Raw genomic sequence first — 21927 nt, 5'->3', positions numbered from 1 at the left:
CTCTATTGCAAATCTCTGCTAGTAGACCCCAAGGTTTCTACTGATTATGACAAATGAGGGAAACCACTGAGCCTAAGTTCCTTTGAGTCTGGCTTACTTCACTTAATATGATTTTTTCTTTCTATTTCCTAACAAATGGGGCAATGTCATTCTTTCTGACAGCAGCATAGAATTCCATTGTGTACAAATACCCCATCCTGTTGATCCACTCATCAACTGAGGGACATCTAGGTTGGTTCCATATCTTTGCTATGGTGAATAGTGCTGCAATGAACATTATTGTGCTGGTAGATTTAGTATGTCCTTAGAAAACTGAAGTGGCACTGTGGCTCTAGGGGTAGGGTGGTAGCCTTCAGCTGAAGAGCTCAGGGACAGCACCCAGGCCCAGAGTTCAAGACCCATGACAGAACCCCCCCCCCAAAAAAATTGATCTACCACAATTTGTTTTTGTATAAAATTATGTGTAATGTTCCCCGATACCTTCTGTTCTTTTAGGCAACTGCCAAATAATTTACTTGATTTGTTCTTGTTTCTGATCAAACATTAGTCAAAAGCTAACTTGAAGACGGGTGCCAGTGGCTCATGCCTATCATCCTAGCTACATAAGAGACTGAGATCTGAGATGTGGTTCAAAGCCAGCCAGGGCAATGAAAGTCAGTGAGACTCATCTCCAGTTAACCACCAGAAAACCAGAAGTGGCACTGTGGTTCAACGAGGTAGAGCACTAGCCTACCTAGGGTGCTGTCCCTGAGCTCTTGGGCTGCAGGCTAGTGCCGTGAGGACCTCACACTCACTAGGTAGGCACCCTGTCTCTCTACAAAGGTTGAATGATAATAACACCCCACCATTTTTGTTTTTGTTTTGCAGGTTGTGGGGCTTGAACTGGGCCTGGGCACTGTCCCTGAGCTCTTCAGCTCAAGGCTACCACCCCTACCCTTGAGCCACAGCCCCACCTCCAGTTTTCTAGTGGTTAATTGGAGATAAGAGTCTCAGGTCCTTTTGAACTTTGATTCTCAGATCTCAGCCTCCTGAGTAGCTAGGATTCAAGCGTGAGCCACCACACTGGCTCTCTCCACTCTCTTTGCTTTACTATTTTTCAGACAGAGTCTCCTCTATTTTTTCACACCAGGAGCTGAGGTAGGATTGAACTGTGATTCTCTATTCAAAATTCTCACAAAGCCAGAATAACAGACAATAAGCACCATGCCATCTTATTGGTTGAGTGGAACTGGTCTCCCAATAGACTGGAGGTAGCACATAAGAACCATACATCTCCCTCTTCTCCCAGCCCAGCCAGACAGCTCTCATTTTATGTCAAGAGTATCTTACTATATTGCTACAAAAAAGATCCGTTTTTTTGTTTTGTTTTGTTTTGTTTGTCGGTCATGGAACTTGAACTCTGGATTATCCCTGAGCAATTCAGGTCAAAGCTACTGCCCTACCTTGAGTTACAGCGCTACTCCCAAGACTTGAATTTTTTAAAAATAAGATTATCTTCTCATAAATAGTTAAATAAGAAAGACAAAACCCAACAGTCATACCCTTGTTTTCATGAGATATCTCAACTTACCTCATCTCCCTTCAAAACCTCGGTACCATCAAATTCTCGGGTCTGATTTGTCTTTACTGACACTTCTCTTTCTAGGCTGGTTAACTTCTCCTTGGCATCCTGAAGTTCCTCAGCTTTAGCTTCTTTTTTACGAGAAATAATGGATGCCTAATTGAACATTTAATATGGATATAAAATAAGACATACAGTCAAAGTTCAATTCTCTTGTATAACTGTGTTTTAGATTTTTACCAAACTAATTTTCAGCATCAGCTTTGTTTCTCCTGACCAGAACTGCTTGCCCTGCTATCTTCATCAATTATAAATCTAACTTGGGCATAAAATGTATATTTTGTATCAATCAAAAGACAAAAACTCTGAAAACATATGCTTGTAATCCTAGCTCCTCAGGAAGCTGAAATCTGAGGATCACGGTTCAAAGCCAACCCAGGTAAAAACGTCTGAGAGACTCTAATTTCCAATTAACCCCTAGAAAACTGGAAACAGCACTCTAAGTCGGAGAGTACTAGCCATGAACAAAAACTGCTCAGGGACAGTGTCCAGGGCCTTTGCTCAAGCCCCATGACCACCAAAACAAACAAACAAACAAAAATATTTAAAAACAGAACTCCATATATGTAGACAGAAACACAAATAGCTCTATCACCACAATTGGTAATTACTAAAGAAACTATGCATTATCAAGTCTATTGAATTTAAAACTTGAAACACTGTCTTTGTGGCTTTCTTTATTATACTCTAAGATTAGTAATAACAGAAGAATGTCTATTCTTCACTTGTTTCCCACTTTAGGACTATAGCCAATAGTTTCAGGGAACATGCTCACCCTAAGATTACAGACTTAGTTATATAAAATAAAAGAGTGGTCTTACCTGTTGCCTGTATAGTGACAGGTTGCCTTCAATTGGCTCATTTCTCATCATTTTCTTTTCAATCAGCTGATTGATCTCTGTATTTATTTCATTGATCTAAAATTGTATGAAAGTAAATAATTTAAAAACCCTTATGATCACAAACATTAAGTAATATCTACCCAAATCAAGCTATGAATTTACATTCTTACCATTAGTGATTTGATGAAAAGAATAGTCCTATTCAGCTCAGTGCTCATGGCCTACACCTGTAACCCTAGCTACTTAAGAGGCTGAGACCTGAGGATACAGTTCAAAGCCAGCCTGGGCACAAAAGTCCATGAAATTCTTTTTTTTTTTTTTCTTTTGCCAGTCCTGGGCTTGAGCTCAGGGCCTGAGCACTGTCCTTGGACTTTCTCAAGGGTAGAGCTCTACCACTTGAGCCTCAGCACCACTGCTGGCTTTTTTCTATGTATGTGGTACTGAGGAATCGAACCCAGGTCTTCATGCATGCTAGGTAAGCACTCTACCACTAGGCCAAACTCCCAGCCCCACGTGATTCTTATCTCCAACTAACCACCAGAAAACTGGAAGTGGCACTGTGGCTCAAGTGATAAGAGTGCTAGCCTTGAGCTAACAGCACCCAGGCCCAGAGTTCAAGTCCCACGACTGACTCACACCCAGAGAAAAGGAATAGTTCCACTAATATTATGACTGGATCATAATGATTTTTAGGAACAATTTACTTTTCTTGATATATTGAAACAATTTGATTACGTATATGGGTTTAATCGTCCACGTCTAATATTTGTATATTATTATTTTTTAAAATGCTGTCTGGATGGGAGTTTGGCCTAGTGGTAGAGTGCATACCTAGCATGCATGAAGACTGGGGTTTGATTCCTCGGTGCAACATACATAGAAAAAGCTGGAATAGGGGCCGGGAGTTTGGCCTAGTGGTTAAAGTGCTTGCCTAGCATGCATGAAGACCCGGGTTCGATTCCTCGGTACCCCACATACGTAGCAAAAAGCCAGAAGTGGTGCTGAGGCTCAAGTGGTAGAGCTCTAGCCTTGAGAAAGTCCAAGGACAGTGCTCAAGCCCTGAGCTCAAGCCCAGGACTGGCAAAAAAAAAAAAAAGAAAAAGCTGGAATAGTGCTGTGGCTCAAGTGGTAGAGCTCTAGTCTAGCCTCGAGAAAGCCCAAGGACAGTGATGAGGACCTTAGTTTAAGCCTCAAGACTGGCAAGAAAAAGAAAAAAAAAGATGTTGTCTAAAACCTTAAGTTAAGCCTGGCATAGTGGTGTTTGACTGTAATTCCAGCTACTCAGTATGGGAAAGCAAAATGATCCTGTCTTCAAGGCCAGTCAGTTAGGCATAGTTAGTGACACCCTATTTCAAAAATAAATAATTCCAACAAAGTCAGATGCCGGTGGCTCATGCCTATAATTCTAGCTACTCGCAGCTAAGATCTGAGGATTGTGACTTAAAGCCAGCCCAGGAAAAAAAAAAAAAGTGTGAGATTCTTATCTACAAGTAACTGCCAAAAAAGCTGGAAGCAGAGCTATGGCTCAAGTGGTAGAGCACTAGCCTTGAGCAAAACAGCTGGGAGAACAATGCCCAGGTCCTGAGTTTAAGCCCCCAAACTCTCTGTCTCCTCTCTCTCTCTCTCTCTCTCTCTTTACACGCACACACACACACACACCCGACTGTTTTATTTCTAGGGAACAGAAATATTACATGATACAATGTCTCAGTGAGCATTACAATAAAGTTGAGTAATTCGAAAGGTGATACATTTAATTAAAATTAAAATATCCATTTTTACTATAGAATTGCTATAGTATGCCTACAAAATATTTCAAATTTTGCTCTCTGATTTTACATAGATAGATAGATAATTTTTTTAGCCAGTCCTGGAGCTTCAACTCAGGGCTTGAGCACTGTCTTTAGACTTTCAAGTGGTAGATCTCTACCACTTGAGCCACAGCACCACTTCCGGCTTTTTCTGTGTATATTGTACCAAGGAATTAAACCCAGGGCTTCATCTATGCTAGGCAAGCTCTCTACCACGAGGCCAAACTCCTGGCTTTTATGATACCACGTGTATTAAGTAACATCATACTATCATGTAATTTCTTTTCTTTTTATTTAATTTTATTGTCAGGGCAATGTACAGAGGGGTTACAGTTTCATACATAAAGTAGTGAGTACATTTCTTGTTGGACAAGATTCTATCATTTCTTATAAGGACAACTCATCAACAAGTTACGACCCCTTGGCACAGTCTATCTTTAGAGTAATGAGGTGGGGCACTCTAGAGAGCAGATAAACATAATTCTTACAAAACTGGGAATGAATAAAATTGGATGCTATAAAAAGATGAATGCTGATGTCACTTACTTTAGATTCAAGTTCAACAAGATCAGAATGGCCCATTGCTGGCTCTGAAACCACCTTTTGTAAAAAATGCAATTCTTTTTTCTTGTTCTCTAATTCTTTAGGAAATTTTTCAGTTACCATATATGAATTAAATTTTATCTCCTCCTCTAGCCTCTTCATTAAACCTTTAGGGGGGAAAAAGGAAATGAATAGTTCAGCAGGGTAGGTATTTTGATAATGCTGCACAGGATTGGAAATACATGACCTAGAAAGGGCGTATCTGTCAAAGCATTCTGTACAATATCCAGTATAGAAACTGGACACTGACCAGGCACTGGTGGCCACATCTATAATATCAGGTACTCAACAGGCTAAGATCTAAGGATCACAGTTGAAGACAGTCTGGGCAGGAAAATCCATGAGATGCTAATTTCCAATTAACCATCAGAAAACCAGAAGTGGTACTGTGGTTCAAAGTGATAGAACACTGGCCTTGAGTGAAAAAGCTCAGACCAGCATGCAGGCCCTGAGTTCAAACCCCACAACTCACCAAAATAAATTAATAATGTAAAATTTGCCATCGAAGTCTTTGGTTATAAATTAGAATGATTATTAAGCATAACTTACATAAAAGAATAAACAATTACAGGAAAAGTGGTATGATTTATTTATTTAGTTATTTTTGCCAGTCCTTGGGCTGAACTCAAGGCTTGGGTGCTGCCCCTGAGTCTCTCTGTGCTCAAGGTTAGCGCTCTACCACTTGAGCCATAGTGCCATTTCTGGCTTTTTTCTGAGTAGTTTATTGCAGATAAAGAGTCTACAGTTGGGCTGGGCTCAGTGGCTCATGCCTGTAATCCTAGCTACTCAGGAGGCTGAGATCTGAGGATCAGGGTTCAAAGCCAGCCTGGGCACAAAAAGACCCTATCTCCAATTAACCTCTAGAAAAATAGGAAGTGGGGCTTGTCTCAGGGGTAGGGGGGGTAGCCTTGAGCTGAAGAGCTCAGGGACAGCACCCAGGCTGAGTTCAAACCCCATGACCCACACACACAAAAAAAGTTTAGGCTGCGAATGTGGCTTAGTGTGGCTTAGTGGTAGAGTGCTTGCCTAGCATATTAGCATGTAGGAAGCTCTGGGTTTAATTCCCCAGTACCACATAAAAAGAAAAAGCCAGAAGTGACACTGTGGCTCAAGTGGTAGAACCCTAGCCTTGAGCACAAAGAGGTTCAGGGACAGTGTCCAGGCACTGAGTTCAAGCCCCAGCACTAGCAAAAAAAAAAAAAAAGTCTCATGGACGTTCCTGCCAGGAATGGCTTCCAATTGCAATTCTCAGATCCTCACAGCCACCAGTGCCTGGCTGATTTTTTTCAATTTTACAACCTTCTTATTTATAATCTTATGATATTGAAAAGAAACGCTTGGAGAATCTGATAAATGTTTTCATTCTCTTGTACCTTCTGAGTATTTAAGAAATCAACGAACCAAAAGAAAACACAAATGAAATCTACCCCAGGTGCTCTCTTTAATAAGTGGTCATTTGTTCTTTTTCTTTTGCAATACTTCTGGATGCAATTTGTAACTTGTCAGGATCCAAACCAATGAAGACATTACTAAAGTTAAAATTTGGAGAAGCAAAGTATCTACATTCATGAATGTTTTAAGTTTGGTAACTTTTATTTCATAAAGTATTAGTTTACAGTTAAATGAAAACTTAGATTACATGTTTAAGTTTGAACAGTTTCCTGTTTTGAAAGATGCATCACCATACAAACACAGACTTTCCATGAATAATGGTTTTGTTATGAATTCCCAGCCTAAAAAGCTTTATGAAGTTTATTTCAGATCTTTCCATTCCACATTTACAAATTCTCGCTTGACTTTAAAACAATGAATTTCCGGCTTAAGCATTCTATGCACTTAAAGCTGTGTAAAAAGTCTGGCCCAAAGCCTTAAAATTATTTTTAGTCCCACTGCATAAAAACCTACTAATGGCAAGTTCACAAGTTTTCCATTCATTCCTTCAATCTCCCCTTTGTTTTCAGGACTGAAGAAAGGAAGACATGGAAAAGTATTCAATGAACACCAGTAGTCAAGCAGTGCTTCCTCCGTGCTTTCCTGGCTTCTCTAGTTACGAGATAACTAGTTTATCTCCAGCTTTGGGAGAGGCAGTACTGGGATTTGAACTCAGGGTCTTTGTCTTATGCTTGCTAAGCATAAGCTCTACCTCTTAACCCACTCCATCAGCCCCATAAAAGCCTACCTACTTGAATGTATACTTCAATGTTTTTCAACATATTCACATTTCAGCCATTAGCACAAGCAATTCTGGAACACTATTATCAGCCTCAAAAGAAATCTCCAACTCCAAACCCCCACACGGCTGCCCTCCAGGGCCTAGGCAAACTACTAACATGATTTGATTTCTTTCTCTATGGATTTTCCATTTGGGACATTTCATATGAATGGCATCAGAGACAATAATTAATATAGACACAATCACACAGACAATAATTAATCCCTATTGATTGCTTAAATTAAGTCAAAACTCTCTAATCATCACTATTATACAATCATTTCCACTTACTTTCAGGCTTTGCATCTGCTGCAGCATGGCGCATACTTTTCAGCTGGTTTTGTACTCTCTGTAATCTTTGCACTGCATGAAATAGCTTTAAAATACAATTTGATTATTTGATTAGTCTATTAAAAGTTATATTCACAGCTGGGCACGGTGGCTCATGCCTGTAATCCTAGCTACTCAAGAGGCTGAGATCTGAGGTTCAAGGTTCAAAGCCAGCCAGGGCACAAAAGGACTTGAGGCTCTGACCTCCAGTTAACCTCTAGAAAATGAGAAGTGGGGCTTGGCTCAAGGGTAGGGTGGTAGCCTTGAGATGAAGAGCTCAGGGACAGCGCCCAGGCTGAGTACAAACCCCATGACCCCACCCCTCTAAAATAAATGTTACACTCACATAGGCAAGCAAAAAGTTAAGAAAAATATTGCATTAAAATGAAAACAAGGGGCTGGGAGTTTGGCCTAGTGGTAAAGTGCTTGCCTAGCATGCACAAAGACCCAGGTTCAATTCCTTGCTACCACACACATAAGAAAAAAAGCCAGAAATAGTACTGTGGCTCAAGTAGTAGAGCTATAGCCTTGAGAAGGCCCAAGGACAGTGTTCAAGTCCTGAGTTCAAGCCCCAGGACTAGCAAAAAACAAACAACAACAAAAAACAAGGCAGATGCAAATGGCTCATGCCTGTAATCCTAGCTACTCAGGAGGCTGAGATCTGAGGATCAGAGGTTTAAAGCCAGCCCAAGCATTAAAGACCAAGAGATTCTTTTTTTTTTTTTTTTTTTTTTTTGCCAGTCCTGGGCTTGATCTCAGGGCCTGAGCTCTGTCCTTGGACTCTCTCAAGGCTAGAGCTCTACCACTTGAGCCTCAGCACCACTTCCGGCTTTTTTCTATGTATATGGTACCGTGGAGTCGAACCCGGGTCTTTGTGCATGCTGGGCAAGCACTTTAACCACTAAGCCAAACTCCAGGCCGATCAAGAGATTCTTATCTCCAATTAATCACCAGGAAACCAGAAGAGTGGCCCTGTAGTTCAGGGAGTAGGATGACAGCCTTGAGCTGAAGAGCTGGTAGAGTGCTTGCCTAGCATGCACAAAGCCCTAGATTCAATTCATTGGTATCACATACACAGAAAAAGCCAGAAGTGGCGCTGTAGCTCAAGTCGTAGAGCACTAGCCTTGAGAAAGCCCAAGGATAGCATTCAGGCCCTGAGTTCAAGCCCAGGCCTGAAAAAAAAAAAAAAGTAACTGGCTCAGTATCCTTTCAAGTAATTTCTCTTTAAAAGCTTTTAGAATTTTTTTAGTTATTTGAATGTAGTGATTAAAAGTTTTTGGGGGCCAGGAGTATGGCCTAATTAATGGTAGAGTCCTTACCAAGCATTCATGAAGGCCTGGGTTCAATTCCTTGGAACTAGATACACAGAAAAAGACAGAAGGGGTTCTATGGCTCAAGTGGTAGAGCACTAGCCTTGAGAAAGCTCAAGGACAGTGCCCAGGCCCTGAGTTCTAGCTCCAGGACTGGGAAAAAGAAAGAAAGAAAGAAAGAAAGAAAGAAAGAAAGAAAGAAAGAAAGAAAGAAAGGAAGGAAGGAGGGAAGGAAGGAAGGAAGGAAGGAAGGAGAGAGAGAGAGAGAGAGAAAAGAAAAGAAAGAATTTGGGATAGTAGTAGAGTACTTTCCTAGTATGCCCGAAGACCTGGGTTCAATTCCTCAGTATCACATACATAGAGAAAGCTGGAAGTGATATTGTGGCTCAAAGTGGTAGAACTCTAGCCTTGAGAAAGCCCAAGGACAGTGCTCAGGCCCTGAGTTCAGTCCCCAGGACAGGCAAAACTAAAAAAAATTTGTTAAATAAAAATTACATCAAGCTTTTCTTGTGTAACATGGTTTTGTCTTAAACAATGTTAACATTCTTACAAAGTCTTTTTTTTTTTTTTTTTGCCAGTCCTGGGCTTGAGCTCAGGGCCTGAGCACTGTCCTTGGACTTTCTCAAGGCTAGAGCTCTACCACTTGAGCCTCAGCACCACTTCTGGCTTTTTTCTATATATGTGGTACCGAGGAATCGAACCCGGGTCTTCATGCATGCTAGGCAAGCACTTTAACCACTAGGCCAAACTCCCGGCCCCATCCTACAAAGTCTTAATCAGAAATAGGTGCTACACTGGCCAGAGTGCTTGCCTAGCATGTACCAAGACCCAGGTTGAATTTCTCTGTGCCACATACACAGAAAAGGCCGGAAATGATGCTGTGGCTAAAGTGACAGAGCAGTAGCCTTGAGGAAAGCCCAAGGATAGTGCTCAGACCCTGAGTCTAAGCCCCAGGACTATTAGGGAAAAAAAAGGTTGTAGGGCCAAGAGTGTGGCCTACGAGTAGAGTACTTGTTTAGCATACACAAAGACCTGGGTTCCATTCCTCATTACCACATACACAGAAAAAGTCAGAAGTGGTGTTGTGGCTCAAATGGTAGAGCATTAGCCATAAGGAAAGCCCAAGGACAGTGTTCAGGCCCTGAGTTCAAGCCCCAGGACTAGCAAAAGGCTAAGGAAAAGCAGCAAGCTCCTTTTGACTTGATACAAGTCAAGTTCCAATGGAGTTCAATATCTATTTCAACAGGACGTTTATAAACAGAACCGATTTGAGAGGTATTTTCAAATCTATGTCTATTCAGATTTTGAGACACATATTTAATAAATAAAGGTAATGATTTGGGGTCAAATAATATTTTTCTTTAGTATGAAGTTTTTGGGTTTGCTTTTTTCTTTTCTGTCCTGGTGCTTGACCTCTAAGCCTGGGCCCTGTCCCTGAGCTCTTCAGCTCAAGGCTAGAGCTCTACCACTTGAGCACCACTTCTGGTTTGCTAGCGGTTAATTGGAGATAAGAGTCTCACGGACTTTAATGCTCATGCCCAGGCTGATTTTGAACTGTAATCTTCAGATCCCAGCCTCCTAAGTAGCTAGGATTATGAGCAAGAGAACTGGCACCCAATTTACTATGAAGTTTAAAAGTAGAGAATGTGGGTGATTTTTAGTTTTTTCATGATGCACTTATTTGGTACTGGAGTAAAATGGAAAGGGTGCTATGATCAGTGAAACAAGGAGAATGTTCTTACAACTTCAGAAATCTAATGATGCCCTTAGAGATTCTGTCAGTTTCATTAGCAGTTGACCTGATAGCTTCCCATTACAATGAATCTTGGTATGTGAAAACAACTTGAACCAAGCAGAGTCTAAAAGACTATACAGAGACGCAAACAGCACAGAATCCACAAGGACATACTGCTGTGGTCACTGGTGCCACAGAATGCTCTGAAGAGTATTTCTATCAAATTCTACATTTCAGCCAGGTGCCCATGGCTCATATCTGCTACTCAGGAGGCTGAGATCTAAGGATCACAGTTCAAAGCCAGCCCAGGCAAAAAATTCTACATGAAACGCTTATCTCCAATTAGCCACTCAAAAACCAGAAATGGATCTGTGGCTTGAAGTGGTACAGTGCTAGCCTTGAGCAAAAGAGCTCAGGACATTGCCCAGGCCCTGAGGTCAAGACCCACAATTGAAAAAAAAAATCTACATTTCTAATTTGTTTTCTCTTCACAGTTGAATTACCAAAAGGAGATACTCCTTTCACTTTGAGAATATAAACCTTATATATATATACCTGGTTCTTTTGTTCCTGTTTCTGTTGTGCAAGAAATTCTTCTCTCTCTTTCTCAACTCGAAGTTGCCTTGCTATTTTAAGCATCTGCTGATGATTCTGAACTGTCTCCACCTACAGTAAAGGAATAAGTAGTACATGTTACTGTCAGATTTGAGAAAGAAATTAGCATGTCACATGACTCAGACATCTACTTATTTCCTTTTGGTAAACAGTACTTCCTTAGAGGTGACAGCAAAGGTCTAGACTCCAGGTTCTTAAAGGTTTTTTCTTTCTACTGGCTGAGGGAGAATTACTTTCCCTGCCTCAGCCTATCCTCTTATGTATACCCAAGCCTAGATTAATCTTTAATTGCATTCCTAATTCTTTGCTAGTTCTTGGGATTTGGGGCCAAAGTTTACAAAACTAATCCTCAACTTACCCTTTTCTTCAAACGTTCAACCCTCTTAATAAGCTGATCTTTTTCCTCCTCCATTGCATTAATATCCTAAAAAAAAAAGTGGCAAAGAGGACATTAAAAGCACTCTTAGACTGTAGCATTCTAATAAGGTGTTTATATGATTATGTATCTATCATTTTTTTCATGTACAACCTGAGCACTAAGGAACAAAGATCTTCTTTGGATAAAGGATATTTCTATTCCCTCTACTCCCCAAGGTTCTTTATGCAGAATAATTTTTTTTTGGCAGTTTAGTGTTCATCTAGAAAAGCAACTAAAGCAGGTTATAACACAGCAAAGTAAAGCTGCCAACCAGCACATTTGTGTTCTGATTCCAAATATGGGCACAGGATTTTTCAAAAAATCTTCTATAGTGGGAAGTGTGCAGGTCTAAATACATGAACAACAGCTGCTGACTCTCCATCTGCTCTGTTACGTGCCAAACCATGTACTGTGCCAATTTTCCATCAAGATTATTTCTAAGGCTATGATATTCTCAAGACGCATAAATTTGAGCCAGGCGTAGTGACTCACGCCTGTAATCCTAGCTACTCAGAAGGCTGAGATCTGAGGATCAAGGTTCAAAGCCAGCCCAGGCACAAAAGGACCTGAGACTCTTATCTCCAATCAACCTGTAGAAAACTGGAAGTGGGGCTTGGCTCAAGGGTAGGGTGGTAGCCTTGAGCTAAAGATTTCAAGGACAGCGCCCAGGCTGAGTTCAAGACCCATGACTCACAAAAAAAAAAACAAAAAAAAAACTCTTGACTGGGAGTTTGGTCTAGTGGTAGAGTGCTCGCCTAGCATTCAGGAAGAGCCAGGTTCAGTTCCTCGGTACTATACACATCACAGACAGAAAAATGCCAGAAGTGGTGCTGAGGCTCAAATAGTAGAGCTCTAGCCTTGAGAAAATCCAAGGCCAGTGCTCAGGCCCTGAGCCCAAGCCCAGGACTGGCAAAAAAAAAAAAAAGAAAGTGAGATTCTTATCTCCAATTAACCACTAGCAAAGCAGAAGTGGTGCCGGGGCTCCAGGGATAGGGTGGTAGCCTTGAGCTGAAGAGCTCAGGGACAATGCCCAGGCCCAAGCCCCAAGACTGACCAAAAAACCCCCCAAAATTTGTGTATGGTTTGTTAATTAATCAATTCCCTCTCCCCCCAGAGAAAGACACTAAAAAGAAGTTACCTTTCTTCTAATCAGCTTCATGAATTTTTTATAATGAAGACAAAAAGTCCTTTCTAATGCTAGTATAGAAATACTACAAGTCAATATTGGTAGAACCACAGAAATGGATACTTTTACTACTATAGCACTGTACTAAAGAATAACATAAGTTCTAAAGTAAGCATGCATTCCTTCTACTTCAGTAATTCCATATTTGGGGATTTAGTTTAATAAAATATGCATGATAAAGTCACAGACTCTATAAGCATTCTCACTGGTGTCAATAATATTCTAAAAATTAAAACATTCTAAATGAAGATTGTTAAATAAACTACAGTAAAGTACAATGAAAGTCATTAAAAATTATGCAGTAGAATGTTTAATGATGTGAGAGAGTCATGATATGACATTTGAAAGAAGCAAATTATAACATTTGTACACAGTTCAATTCCAAGGAAAGGGTTGAAATATATTTACTGAAATAGGAAGAGTGGTTATCTCTAGAGCATGGCATACATATGTATATAAAATATACAGATATAATGTATCCTGATAAAACTCCCTCCTTCTTCCTCTTCCTTTACTTTCTCACTTATTCTACCACATTCATCTTTACTTGCCCTCTCCATTTGCCCCCATCTTCAATATTCCTCCCCTCAACAGGCCATTTTACTTTGTTGTCATTTATTAGTGTGTGTGTGTATTAATTGCAACAAGAGGTTTCACAATGCTGTCTCAGACACATTTAACATACATTTCAGTCAGAATTAACATCTCTATTGGGAAAGAATCATTTAATGTTCCCAATTTGATGAGAATATAAAAATGGAATTGATAATTAAGGAATTCTAAAATTAACAAATTTCATGAAATTAACTATTTCAATTCCCAAGAGAGTGAATAGCAAGGATTTGGGGAAAATACTTAGATGTCTGATAAAAAAATGCAAAAATAGGGGCCGGGAGTCTGGCCTAGTGGTAGAGTGCTTGCCTAGCATGCATGAAGAGCCAGGTTCGATTCCTCAGTACCATATACACAGAAAAAAGCCGGAAGTGGTGCTGAGGCTCAAGTAGTAGAACTCTAGCCTTGAGAAAGTCCAAGGACAGGCTCAGGCCCTGAGCTCACGCCCAGGACTGGCAAAAAAAAAAAAAGCAAAAATATTTCCTGGTGAACATTTGAATAATATTCATTAAAAGTCTTAGAAATTGGAAGTGGTACTGTGGTTCCATGTGGTAGAGCAGTAGCCTTGAGCTGAAGAGCTCAGGGACAGAGCCAAAGCCCAAAGTTCAAGATCCACAACTGACAAAAAAAAAATAGTCTTAAAAATTGGGGCTGGGGCCAGGAGTTTGGCCTAGTGGTAAAGTGCTTGCCTAGCATGCACAAAGACCTGGTTTCAATTCCTCAGTACCACATACACAGAAAAACACTAGAAATGGTGCTGTGGCTGTAGGCTTGAGAAAGCACAAGGACAGTGCCCAGGACTGGCAAAAAAAAAAAAGTCAGCCCAGGCACAAAAGGACCTGAGACTCTTATCTCCAATTAACCTCTAGAAAATGGGAAATGGGGCTTGGCTCAAGGGTAGGGCAGTAACCTAAAGCTAAAGAGCTCTAGGGCCCCAGGCCCAAGGACAGTGGCCCAGACGAGTTCAAACCTCATGATCCACAAAATAACAACAACATAGAACTCTGAGAATTACCCTGGTCTCATTATTTTCTTCAAATAAAAACAGAGGTTCTGCCCAGTTCCAGTGGCTCACACAGTAATCCTAGCTACTCAGGAAGCTAAGATTAAGGATTGCAGTTCAAAGCCAGCCCTGGGCAGAACTGTCCTAAGACTCTTATCTCCAAAGTAACCACCAGAAAACCAGAAGTGGCACTCTAGTTCAAAGTGGTAGAGTGCTAGCCTTGAGCAAAAGAGCTCAGGGAGAGTGCCCAGGCCCTGAGTTCAAGCCCCATGACTGGCCAAAAGGGAAAAGCAAAAAGCAAAAAACAGGAATAGAGGTTCTACAAACAAAAGTTGCTATTTGCTATTTATAAACTAAATCCAATGTCTAAATCCAAAGAAATATTTTACTAAATTTCTTTTCCTTACCCTTCTTATTTCTGCTGTAGAAAATCCAGATGTCTTGAGTTGCTCACATTCTTTATGCAAAGTTTTAAAAGCTTCCATCAACTCTTCATACTATAAAACAGTAAGTTAGAAACAAATGACTCGGTCACATTACACACAAAAAAGTAAGCTGGCTGGCCTCTGATAGCTCACACCTGTAATCCTTAGCTATGCAGGGGCAGAGATCTGAGGATCATGGTTTGAAACCAATACAAGAAGTCCAACCTGCGAGACTCATCTCCAATTAATAAAAAGTGAAATTAGCAAAAAGCTCAAACAATTGAAGGCCAACTATGAATGGAAAAAATCTGAGCAAGAGCACATGGTCCTAAGTTCAAGCCCCTGAATGGGCATGCGTGCCCTAACACACACACATATATACACACACAGTTTGGCCACTAAATACTCCTCCAGCTTTATCTCTGGTTTACTTTCCCACCTCATATTCCACACTCTTAACTATGCTGATCTTTAAATCCCTCAAACATCTCACTTTCCACCTCCAGCTTTCAAGGACAGTGCTCAGGCCCTGAGCTCAAGCCCAAGGACTGGCCAAAAAAAAAAAAAAAAAAAAAAATGAAGAAGAAGAAGAAGAAGAAGAAGAATTTACAAGTTGCAACTGGCCCAGGGTAGTGCTGACATCTCCCATAATCCTGGTGCAACAACTATGCTAGCAGGTTTCTCTTTAATTTGGATGGCAAAAACTGCACAGTCACCACATTGATCAGCAGTCCCCAGCTCAGCATTCTACCCACGACTACTAAGTAAAATCTTCATTTCATTTCTTTCATTTCCCATCCACCTACTCCATTCACTGGTCTTTGTGTACACAGTCATTGTTCAAGAGGTGATCATGGCTGACCACCACGTAGTATTGTTTTACTTTCTGGTGCTGCCTATTTCTGCAGGAAATGCCAATCAAGAGATGACATATATGAATAATAGGAACACCTTTGAAATCCATTGCAAACAGTTTCAAAATACCTTTTTATGCTTATATTGTGTACCTGTTTATTCGTGTCAGCCACTGTTTCATCCTGAAGAAACTCACTCGGTACCTCAAGTTTTATTAAAAAACGAGCTAAATATGCTCTTTTCTTCAGCTCATTAGTTCTCTGAAGAAGCCAGTGGAGGACTGGATAAATAACAGGTTTACTTCCAATTACCAAGCCCTGACGAAAAGTACTCCTGTAAAAGAAAAACACACCCACCCCATGCCAATGCTTATTAGTACAGCTAGCAATGCTTTCTGACATTATGAAAGCTGCCTATAACGAGGTAAAAGAGAAGGCCAAGGCTTTCTTTTTGTGATGGTGATGGGGGTAGTAGGGACTGAATTTAAGACCTACACAGTTTCTCTTACCACTTCAGCGATATCTCCAGCCTCTTTTAGGAATGGGTTATTTTTGAGGTAGGGTCTTACTATATGCCAACATCAGCCTGGGCTGTTATCCTTCCCAACTTTCTGGGGATGATCAGTGACCACTGCCCCTAGCCACAGTGTTCCCCAAAACTAACAGGTATGTGGCTTTTCATCCAGCCCTTGGTTGAGATGGAACTTCAAGAACTTTTTACCCAGGCTATCCTTGACTCGATCTCTGGATTTTCACCTTCCAAAACAGCTAGGATCACAGACCTGAGCCAGTGCACCTGGCTAAATCCAAGGTTATTCTAAAGTCCGTCCTATATTAATTTGATTTTTTTAAAATTAGGCTCTCAATATATAACTAGAGTATCCAATGAAGTTGGATTAAAACCATTAATTGGCACAGTCAGCCATTATTCCTCACTTTGTTGATAGTGGTTAAGTTGTTTTAAAACTAGGATGAAAAGCAAATGATAAAACGATACTTAGCAGACTTTTTTGGTTAGGGGAAAAGACTGACCCACTTAGGCCTTCTGCATGATAAAGTAGCATTTGAAGGATTAAGACTACTGAAATTCAGTGATATCTTCAGGCCATCCAATCAGGGAAACAAGGTGTTGTCTAAAATACTGATTATAGTATATGAAGATTTATGGTTTACGAAAGCAGTGAGCAGATCCTTACATGTCTGTGGCATTTCCTGGAGGCTTGTACTTAAGGATACCAAGAAGGCTCAACATCCGTTTTGCTGTCTGCTCTGGCATCTCCTCTCTGATATCAACAACTTGCTAATAAATAAAGACATTGAAAATATGTCATTGTTGCATATCTAGCAAACAGCAATATATAAACTTAAAAAAATTAGCTAGCTGGGCTGGGAGTTTGGCCTAGTGGTAGAGTGCTTGCCTAGCATGCATGAAGACCCAGGTTCGATTCCTTGGTACCACATACTTAGAAAAAGCCAGAAGTGGTGCTGAGGCTCAAGTGGTAGAGTTCTAGCCTTGAGAAAAATCCAAGGACAGTGCTCAGGCCCTGAGCTTAAGCCCAGGACTGGCAAAAAAAAAAAAAAATAGCTAACTAGATTAAAATTATCTAGCTAGTAGTCTCTTCATAAAACATTTTACATATGGGGCTCTTGATTCCAAATGAGGGAGCACTAAGATCAGGAGTTCAATTTAAAATGTCAATCTTAAAAATAAAGAGTCTCCAGAGACAGGAGCATAGCCTAGTGGTAGAGTGATTGCCTAGTATGCACAAAGCCCTAGGTTCCACCATTCCTCCATACCACATACTAGGAAAGAGCCGCTGTGGCTCAAGTGGTAGAGGGCCAGTCTTGAGCAAAAAAAGGTTCAAGGACAGTGTTCAGGCGCTGAGTTCAAGCCCCAGGACTGTCAAAAAATAAAATAAAGTCTCCAGGGCCAGGAGTTTGGCCTAGTGGTAGAGTGCTTGCCTAGCATGCACAAAGACCTAGGTTCAATTCCTCAGTAGCTCATACATAGAAAAAGCCAGTAGTGTTGTGGCTCAAGTCGTAGAATGCTAGCCTTGAGAAAGCCAAAGGACAGTACTCAGGCCCTGAGTTCAAGCCCCAGGACTGAGGAGTTAAATAAAGTGTCCCCAGTGGGGAGGGGCGGGGAGAAGACTAGTATATAAAAAACATGAGCTAACCTGTAATTCAACAAAACCTTTTGCAAAAGTATTTTCACTCTAGGACCAAATCTATTAGTAGAGAAATAATTTCTAAGTAAGGTACAACTACATTATTTAAACTTGAAGTTAAGAGAAAAACTTTAAAAGCCAGGTGAGGTGACTTGCGCGTGTAATCCTAGCAACTCAGGAGGCTGAGATCTGAGGATCACGGTTCAAAGTCATCCTAGGCAGTAAAGATGGTGAGACTCTTATCTCCAATTCATCACTAGAAAAGGGGAAGTGGGGCTGTGGCTCCATGAGTAGGGTGGCAGCCTTGAGCTGCCCAGGCTGGACAACACCCAGGCCCAGTGTTCAAGCGCCAAGACAGGGGGAAAAAAAAAAGAAAAACTTTGAAGACTTATTACTGTAAGTATGAAATATAAGGCCCAGAAAAGTCAAGTAACTTGCCTAAGGTTCAGGTTATTTAGAAGCAAACTAGTTTTCCTGCCACAAAGAAATAAAGACTCTTACCTTTGGGTCAATCTCTGCCAGAACATCATTGAGAACTTGCAATAGTTGCATTGGTTCCAGGGAATCAAATGTAATTAAATTATAATTCTTCTTAAAAGGCTCCTTATTGAGATTGTCCACAATGAATTTGATTTGATCACTCATAATTAATTATGTCTTATAACTTTTAAAACTAGAAGAGTAAAAATAGAAAATAAAATGTTAAACATTGGAAAACCTCAGGGAAAAATAGAATTTAGTTCTAGCAAGTAGACATAAAAGGTGTAAATCTGTATGGAATAAGAATACTATGAAAAGGCTACTTTACTCAAATTGGAGTATGAAGACCTTTTTATGAAAGTTACAGTATGTACTGTTAATATGACACATTCCTATCTATGCCTCTAGTGTGCCAGCAATCACTCAAATTAACAAGGACAAATGAATAATACATCCTACCTGTGGTAATATCTCTCCTATACACCATCATTTTTACCCTGGTGTTAATCATGTAGTTGCAGACATGCTGCTAATTTTTTCCCCTTAAATTAGCATCCAACATTTCTTACATAAAAACTGAGAATTTGTTCTCTTGAAAGGCAGAAGCTAAGTGAATGGCACACTCTAGCCAGGATATCCACTCTTCCTCTGCTGGCTTAGGTGGGAGGCCTGGACTTTGTCTTGCTAACTCAGGCCTTCATATCTTTTAGTCTACAATGAGGGAAGTCTCCTATTGTCTGTTGGCCCTCTCTCCCCATTCCTGAACATTTGTAGGCGTCTCACCGCACATGAAATATAATCTAAACCTCTCGGATTGTCAGACTTTTATGACTTAGCTCCACTTGACCTTTTCAGAGAAAACGGAAACCAAAGTCTCAAGAAAATGACCTCATTGCTAAGAAAGATCCTAACATTTTTTTTTTAAAGGAGTAGCTAATTTCTTAACTGCCAAAACAGCTTTATCAAGGTCAATTGCTTTCGTTTTAGCAATTAAAAAACGATCTGTTAAAAAAAAAAAAAAAAAAACTAAATGCTACCTCAGTGTTCCCTGATATTAAACGCTAAGAAAGGGAAGCCCTTTTGCCTCAGCCTTTAATTGGGATGGCCAGCAGGATGGCTCTGAACACCTAAAAACCACCAAAGCATCAGAGGAGGAGCGTTTACAGTGATGAAACTCCGTGCGCAGATAAAACTGACCCTAGGGAAGGAAAGGCGTGAGGACGACGGCACAACCAGGAGCCGCAAAGGGAAACTGGCGGACACTGACCCTCAGGGAACTGCTGCTTAAATCATTTAGAGATGACCGCGCGGCCTGGTCCAGCCGCGGGCGCCCCCAGCCCCGCGGGCCGGGGACGCGGGGACGCGGGGACCCCGCAGCCAGCCCGGGCCCCGCGTCCGTTCACCCGCGGGAGGCCGCGGCCTGGGCCCCACCGCGGCCCGCAGGCCGCACCCCGACCCCGGGGCTTCGCCGCGGCGTCCCCCGCGCCTCGTGAGCGGGGCCGGGAGCGGGCGGGAACCCTCTCCTATTTTGGGGTTCCGACCGCGAGTTGGCGAGGTTACCTCAAATTCTCCTCACGGCACCACCGCCCCACCCCCCCGGAGGCAGCCGGCTCCCGCGGCCTCCTAGAGACAGCTCCGTGGCAACGGTTGCTAGGCCGCGGCGACGCGTCACTTCCGGCGGAAGGGGTGGGGCGCGCGGACGCGCGGTGGGCGGGGCCCCATGCGAAGCGCTGACCCGCGCCGGGCCACGCGCGTGGCGGAGGTCCAGGCTCTGTGCCGGAGCCGAGGCCCTCTGGGGCTGTTACCCCGACTTCACCGTCCGGCAGCAGCAGGCGACTAGTTTATGCTACATGCGTGGGTTTTGTTCATTTACCGGGCATGATGGACGACGGTGACGCGCGCGCGTGTGCGCCTGCGCGGGTGTGCTGGGCCTGGGTCTTGAACTCAGGGCCTGGGCGCTGTGCCTAAGGCCAACGCGCTACTGCTTGAACCTTTTCTGGCTCCCCACCACTCTGTCTCCCTCCCTCCCTTACCCTTTTTCTCCCTCCTCCCTCCCCCCTCCCTCCTTCCTTCTGTCTCATGGACTTTTCTGGGCAGGCTGGCTCTGATTCTCCCATCTCAGGCTCCTGAGTACTTTCGGGTTGCAGACATCAACCACTGGCAGTTCTTTGAAGCCAGGTTGTCTGGGCTGGAAGTGAGGAAGCCTTTGACCTGGACTTCACCTTGAGGCTTCCAACCCAAACATCTGCAAAGTAGGTCACACACAGGAGCAACCGCAGGGTGGCAGGACTGAGGACGCGGCCACCAGCTAGAGCTCAGCTTCTGTGTCACATTATTGGGCCACGATGCTTGTGCTGGGAATTGATTTTTTTTTTAAATCCAGTCATTGTTTTTAATATGCTGAGAGCCTGGGGAGAGGGGGGAGGAATTGGCTTTTACAAAGTTCCTTTTGGTTCTGAGAGGCTCTCCTTGGACACATGTGGGAATAATTGTCTTCCTTCTCTTCATGAGTTCACATCTTGCAGTGTGCAGAAGGTGGATGGACATGCTGCTGTCACTAAGGGGGTGGTGTTGTTTCAGTAGCTTCCTGGAGAAAATAAGAGTTTCACTGGACTTTCCTGCCCAGTCTGGCTTCTAACCAGGATCCTCAGATCTCAGCCTCCTAAGTAGCTAGGATTACAGGCATGAGCCATGGCTCCCACTTTGTAGTTGGCATTTTAAATAGATGTTCTGGCTCTATTTGACAGCCATTCTTGAAACTTCCATTCCGCCCTTCTTTTCCCTTTTCTTTGGTTTTCCCCTAGTGGTGCTTGCATATGCAGAGTAAATGCTCTACCACAGAGCTGCATCCCAGTCCTTTTTTTTAATAAGTGTTACCAAGCTATAATTCGCCCCACTTAAAGTGTACCATTCAATGGCTTTTAGCAATTTCACACAGGCGTGCCAGCATCATGGCTCTCTAACCCCTGAGCTTTTTCATAGCTCTAAAAAGAAAGCCTGTACTCCTCCAGCAGTACCTCCCAGTGCTCCTCCCCCACTCCGCCCCCACCCTGGCAACCACCGAGCTACTTTGGGTTTCTATGGGTTTGCATCTTCTGGACGGCTCACATAAATGGAATCATAAAAACCTGGGGCCTCTTGTGCCTGGCTTCTTTCACTGCAACGTTTTTATGGCTCATCCATAGTGCTGTGTGGCCTGCACCAGGGTATCATTCCTTTTGCTGGCCATGTAATGCTTCATTGTATGGTTAGACCACCTTGGGTTTCTGCACATGCTTGCTGATGGACATTTGGATTGTGTCCACTTTGGGGGTATTATAAATAATGCTTCTATGACCCTCTGTGGATAATGATTCTACTGGCTGATTCAGGTCAGCTGTAATTTTCAAATTCTATGTAATTGCAGGCATTGCAGGGACGAGGTGCAGTGCTCTGCTCTGGTTTTTTTGGAGCAGAGGAGAATCACTCCTAGAAAAGAATAGTTTTCAAGATATAATTTACATAAGACAAAAAAATAAAGTAGGGGCTGGGAGTTTGACCTAGTGGTAGAGTGCTTGCTTAGCATGCAGAAAGACCCAGGTTCAATTCCTCAGTACCACATACACAGAAAAAGCTAGAAGCGGTGCTGTGGCTCAAGTAGTAGAGCTCTAGCCTTGAGAAAGCCCAGAGACAGTGCTCAGGCCTTGAACTCAAGCCTGGAAC

The 21927-nt window shown here is 42.2% G+C and overlaps 1 protein-coding gene across 3 annotated transcripts in view; it reads right to left on the bottom strand.

Moving 5' to 3' along the window:
- The window catches only part of Ift81 (intraflagellar transport 81), a 54131-nt gene extending 34261 nt beyond the window's left edge, over positions 1-19870 (bottom strand). For 2 of the 3 annotated variants that reach the window (XM_090320030.1, XM_090320032.1), the window contains exons 1-11: positions 19786-19870; positions 18247-18418; positions 16774-16877; positions 15731-15911; positions 14706-14795; positions 11438-11503; positions 11020-11130; positions 7381-7465; positions 4821-4984; positions 2443-2538; positions 1571-1717 (exon numbers count right to left, since the gene is read on the bottom strand). In XM_090320030.1, the coding sequence (XP_090176156.1) occupies positions 1571-1717; positions 2443-2538; positions 4821-4984; positions 7381-7465; positions 11020-11130; positions 11438-11503; positions 14706-14795; positions 15731-15911; positions 16774-16877; positions 18247-18390 (1188 nt within the window). In that variant the 5' untranslated portion in view covers positions 18391-18418; positions 19786-19870. Of the gene's footprint in view, positions 1-1570; positions 1718-2442; positions 2539-4820; positions 4985-7380; positions 7466-11019; positions 11131-11437; positions 11504-14705; positions 14796-15730; positions 15912-16773; positions 16878-18246; positions 18419-19492; positions 19550-19785 lie in introns of those variants that run through there. The other variant, XM_090320031.1, reaches the window with a different exon arrangement.
- Between the last annotated feature and the right edge of the window lie 2057 nt (positions 19871-21927).

Source organism: Megascapheus bottae, chromosome 28 (genome assembly GCF_031878675.1).
Source record: "Megascapheus bottae isolate mThoBot1 chromosome 28, mThoBot2.hap1, whole genome shotgun sequence".
Classification (NCBI taxonomy): domain Eukaryota; kingdom Metazoa; phylum Chordata; class Mammalia; order Rodentia; family Geomyidae; genus Megascapheus; species Megascapheus bottae.
The sequence above is the reverse complement of the archived record's forward strand: the minus strand, read 5'-3'. Positions and strand labels throughout refer to the sequence as shown.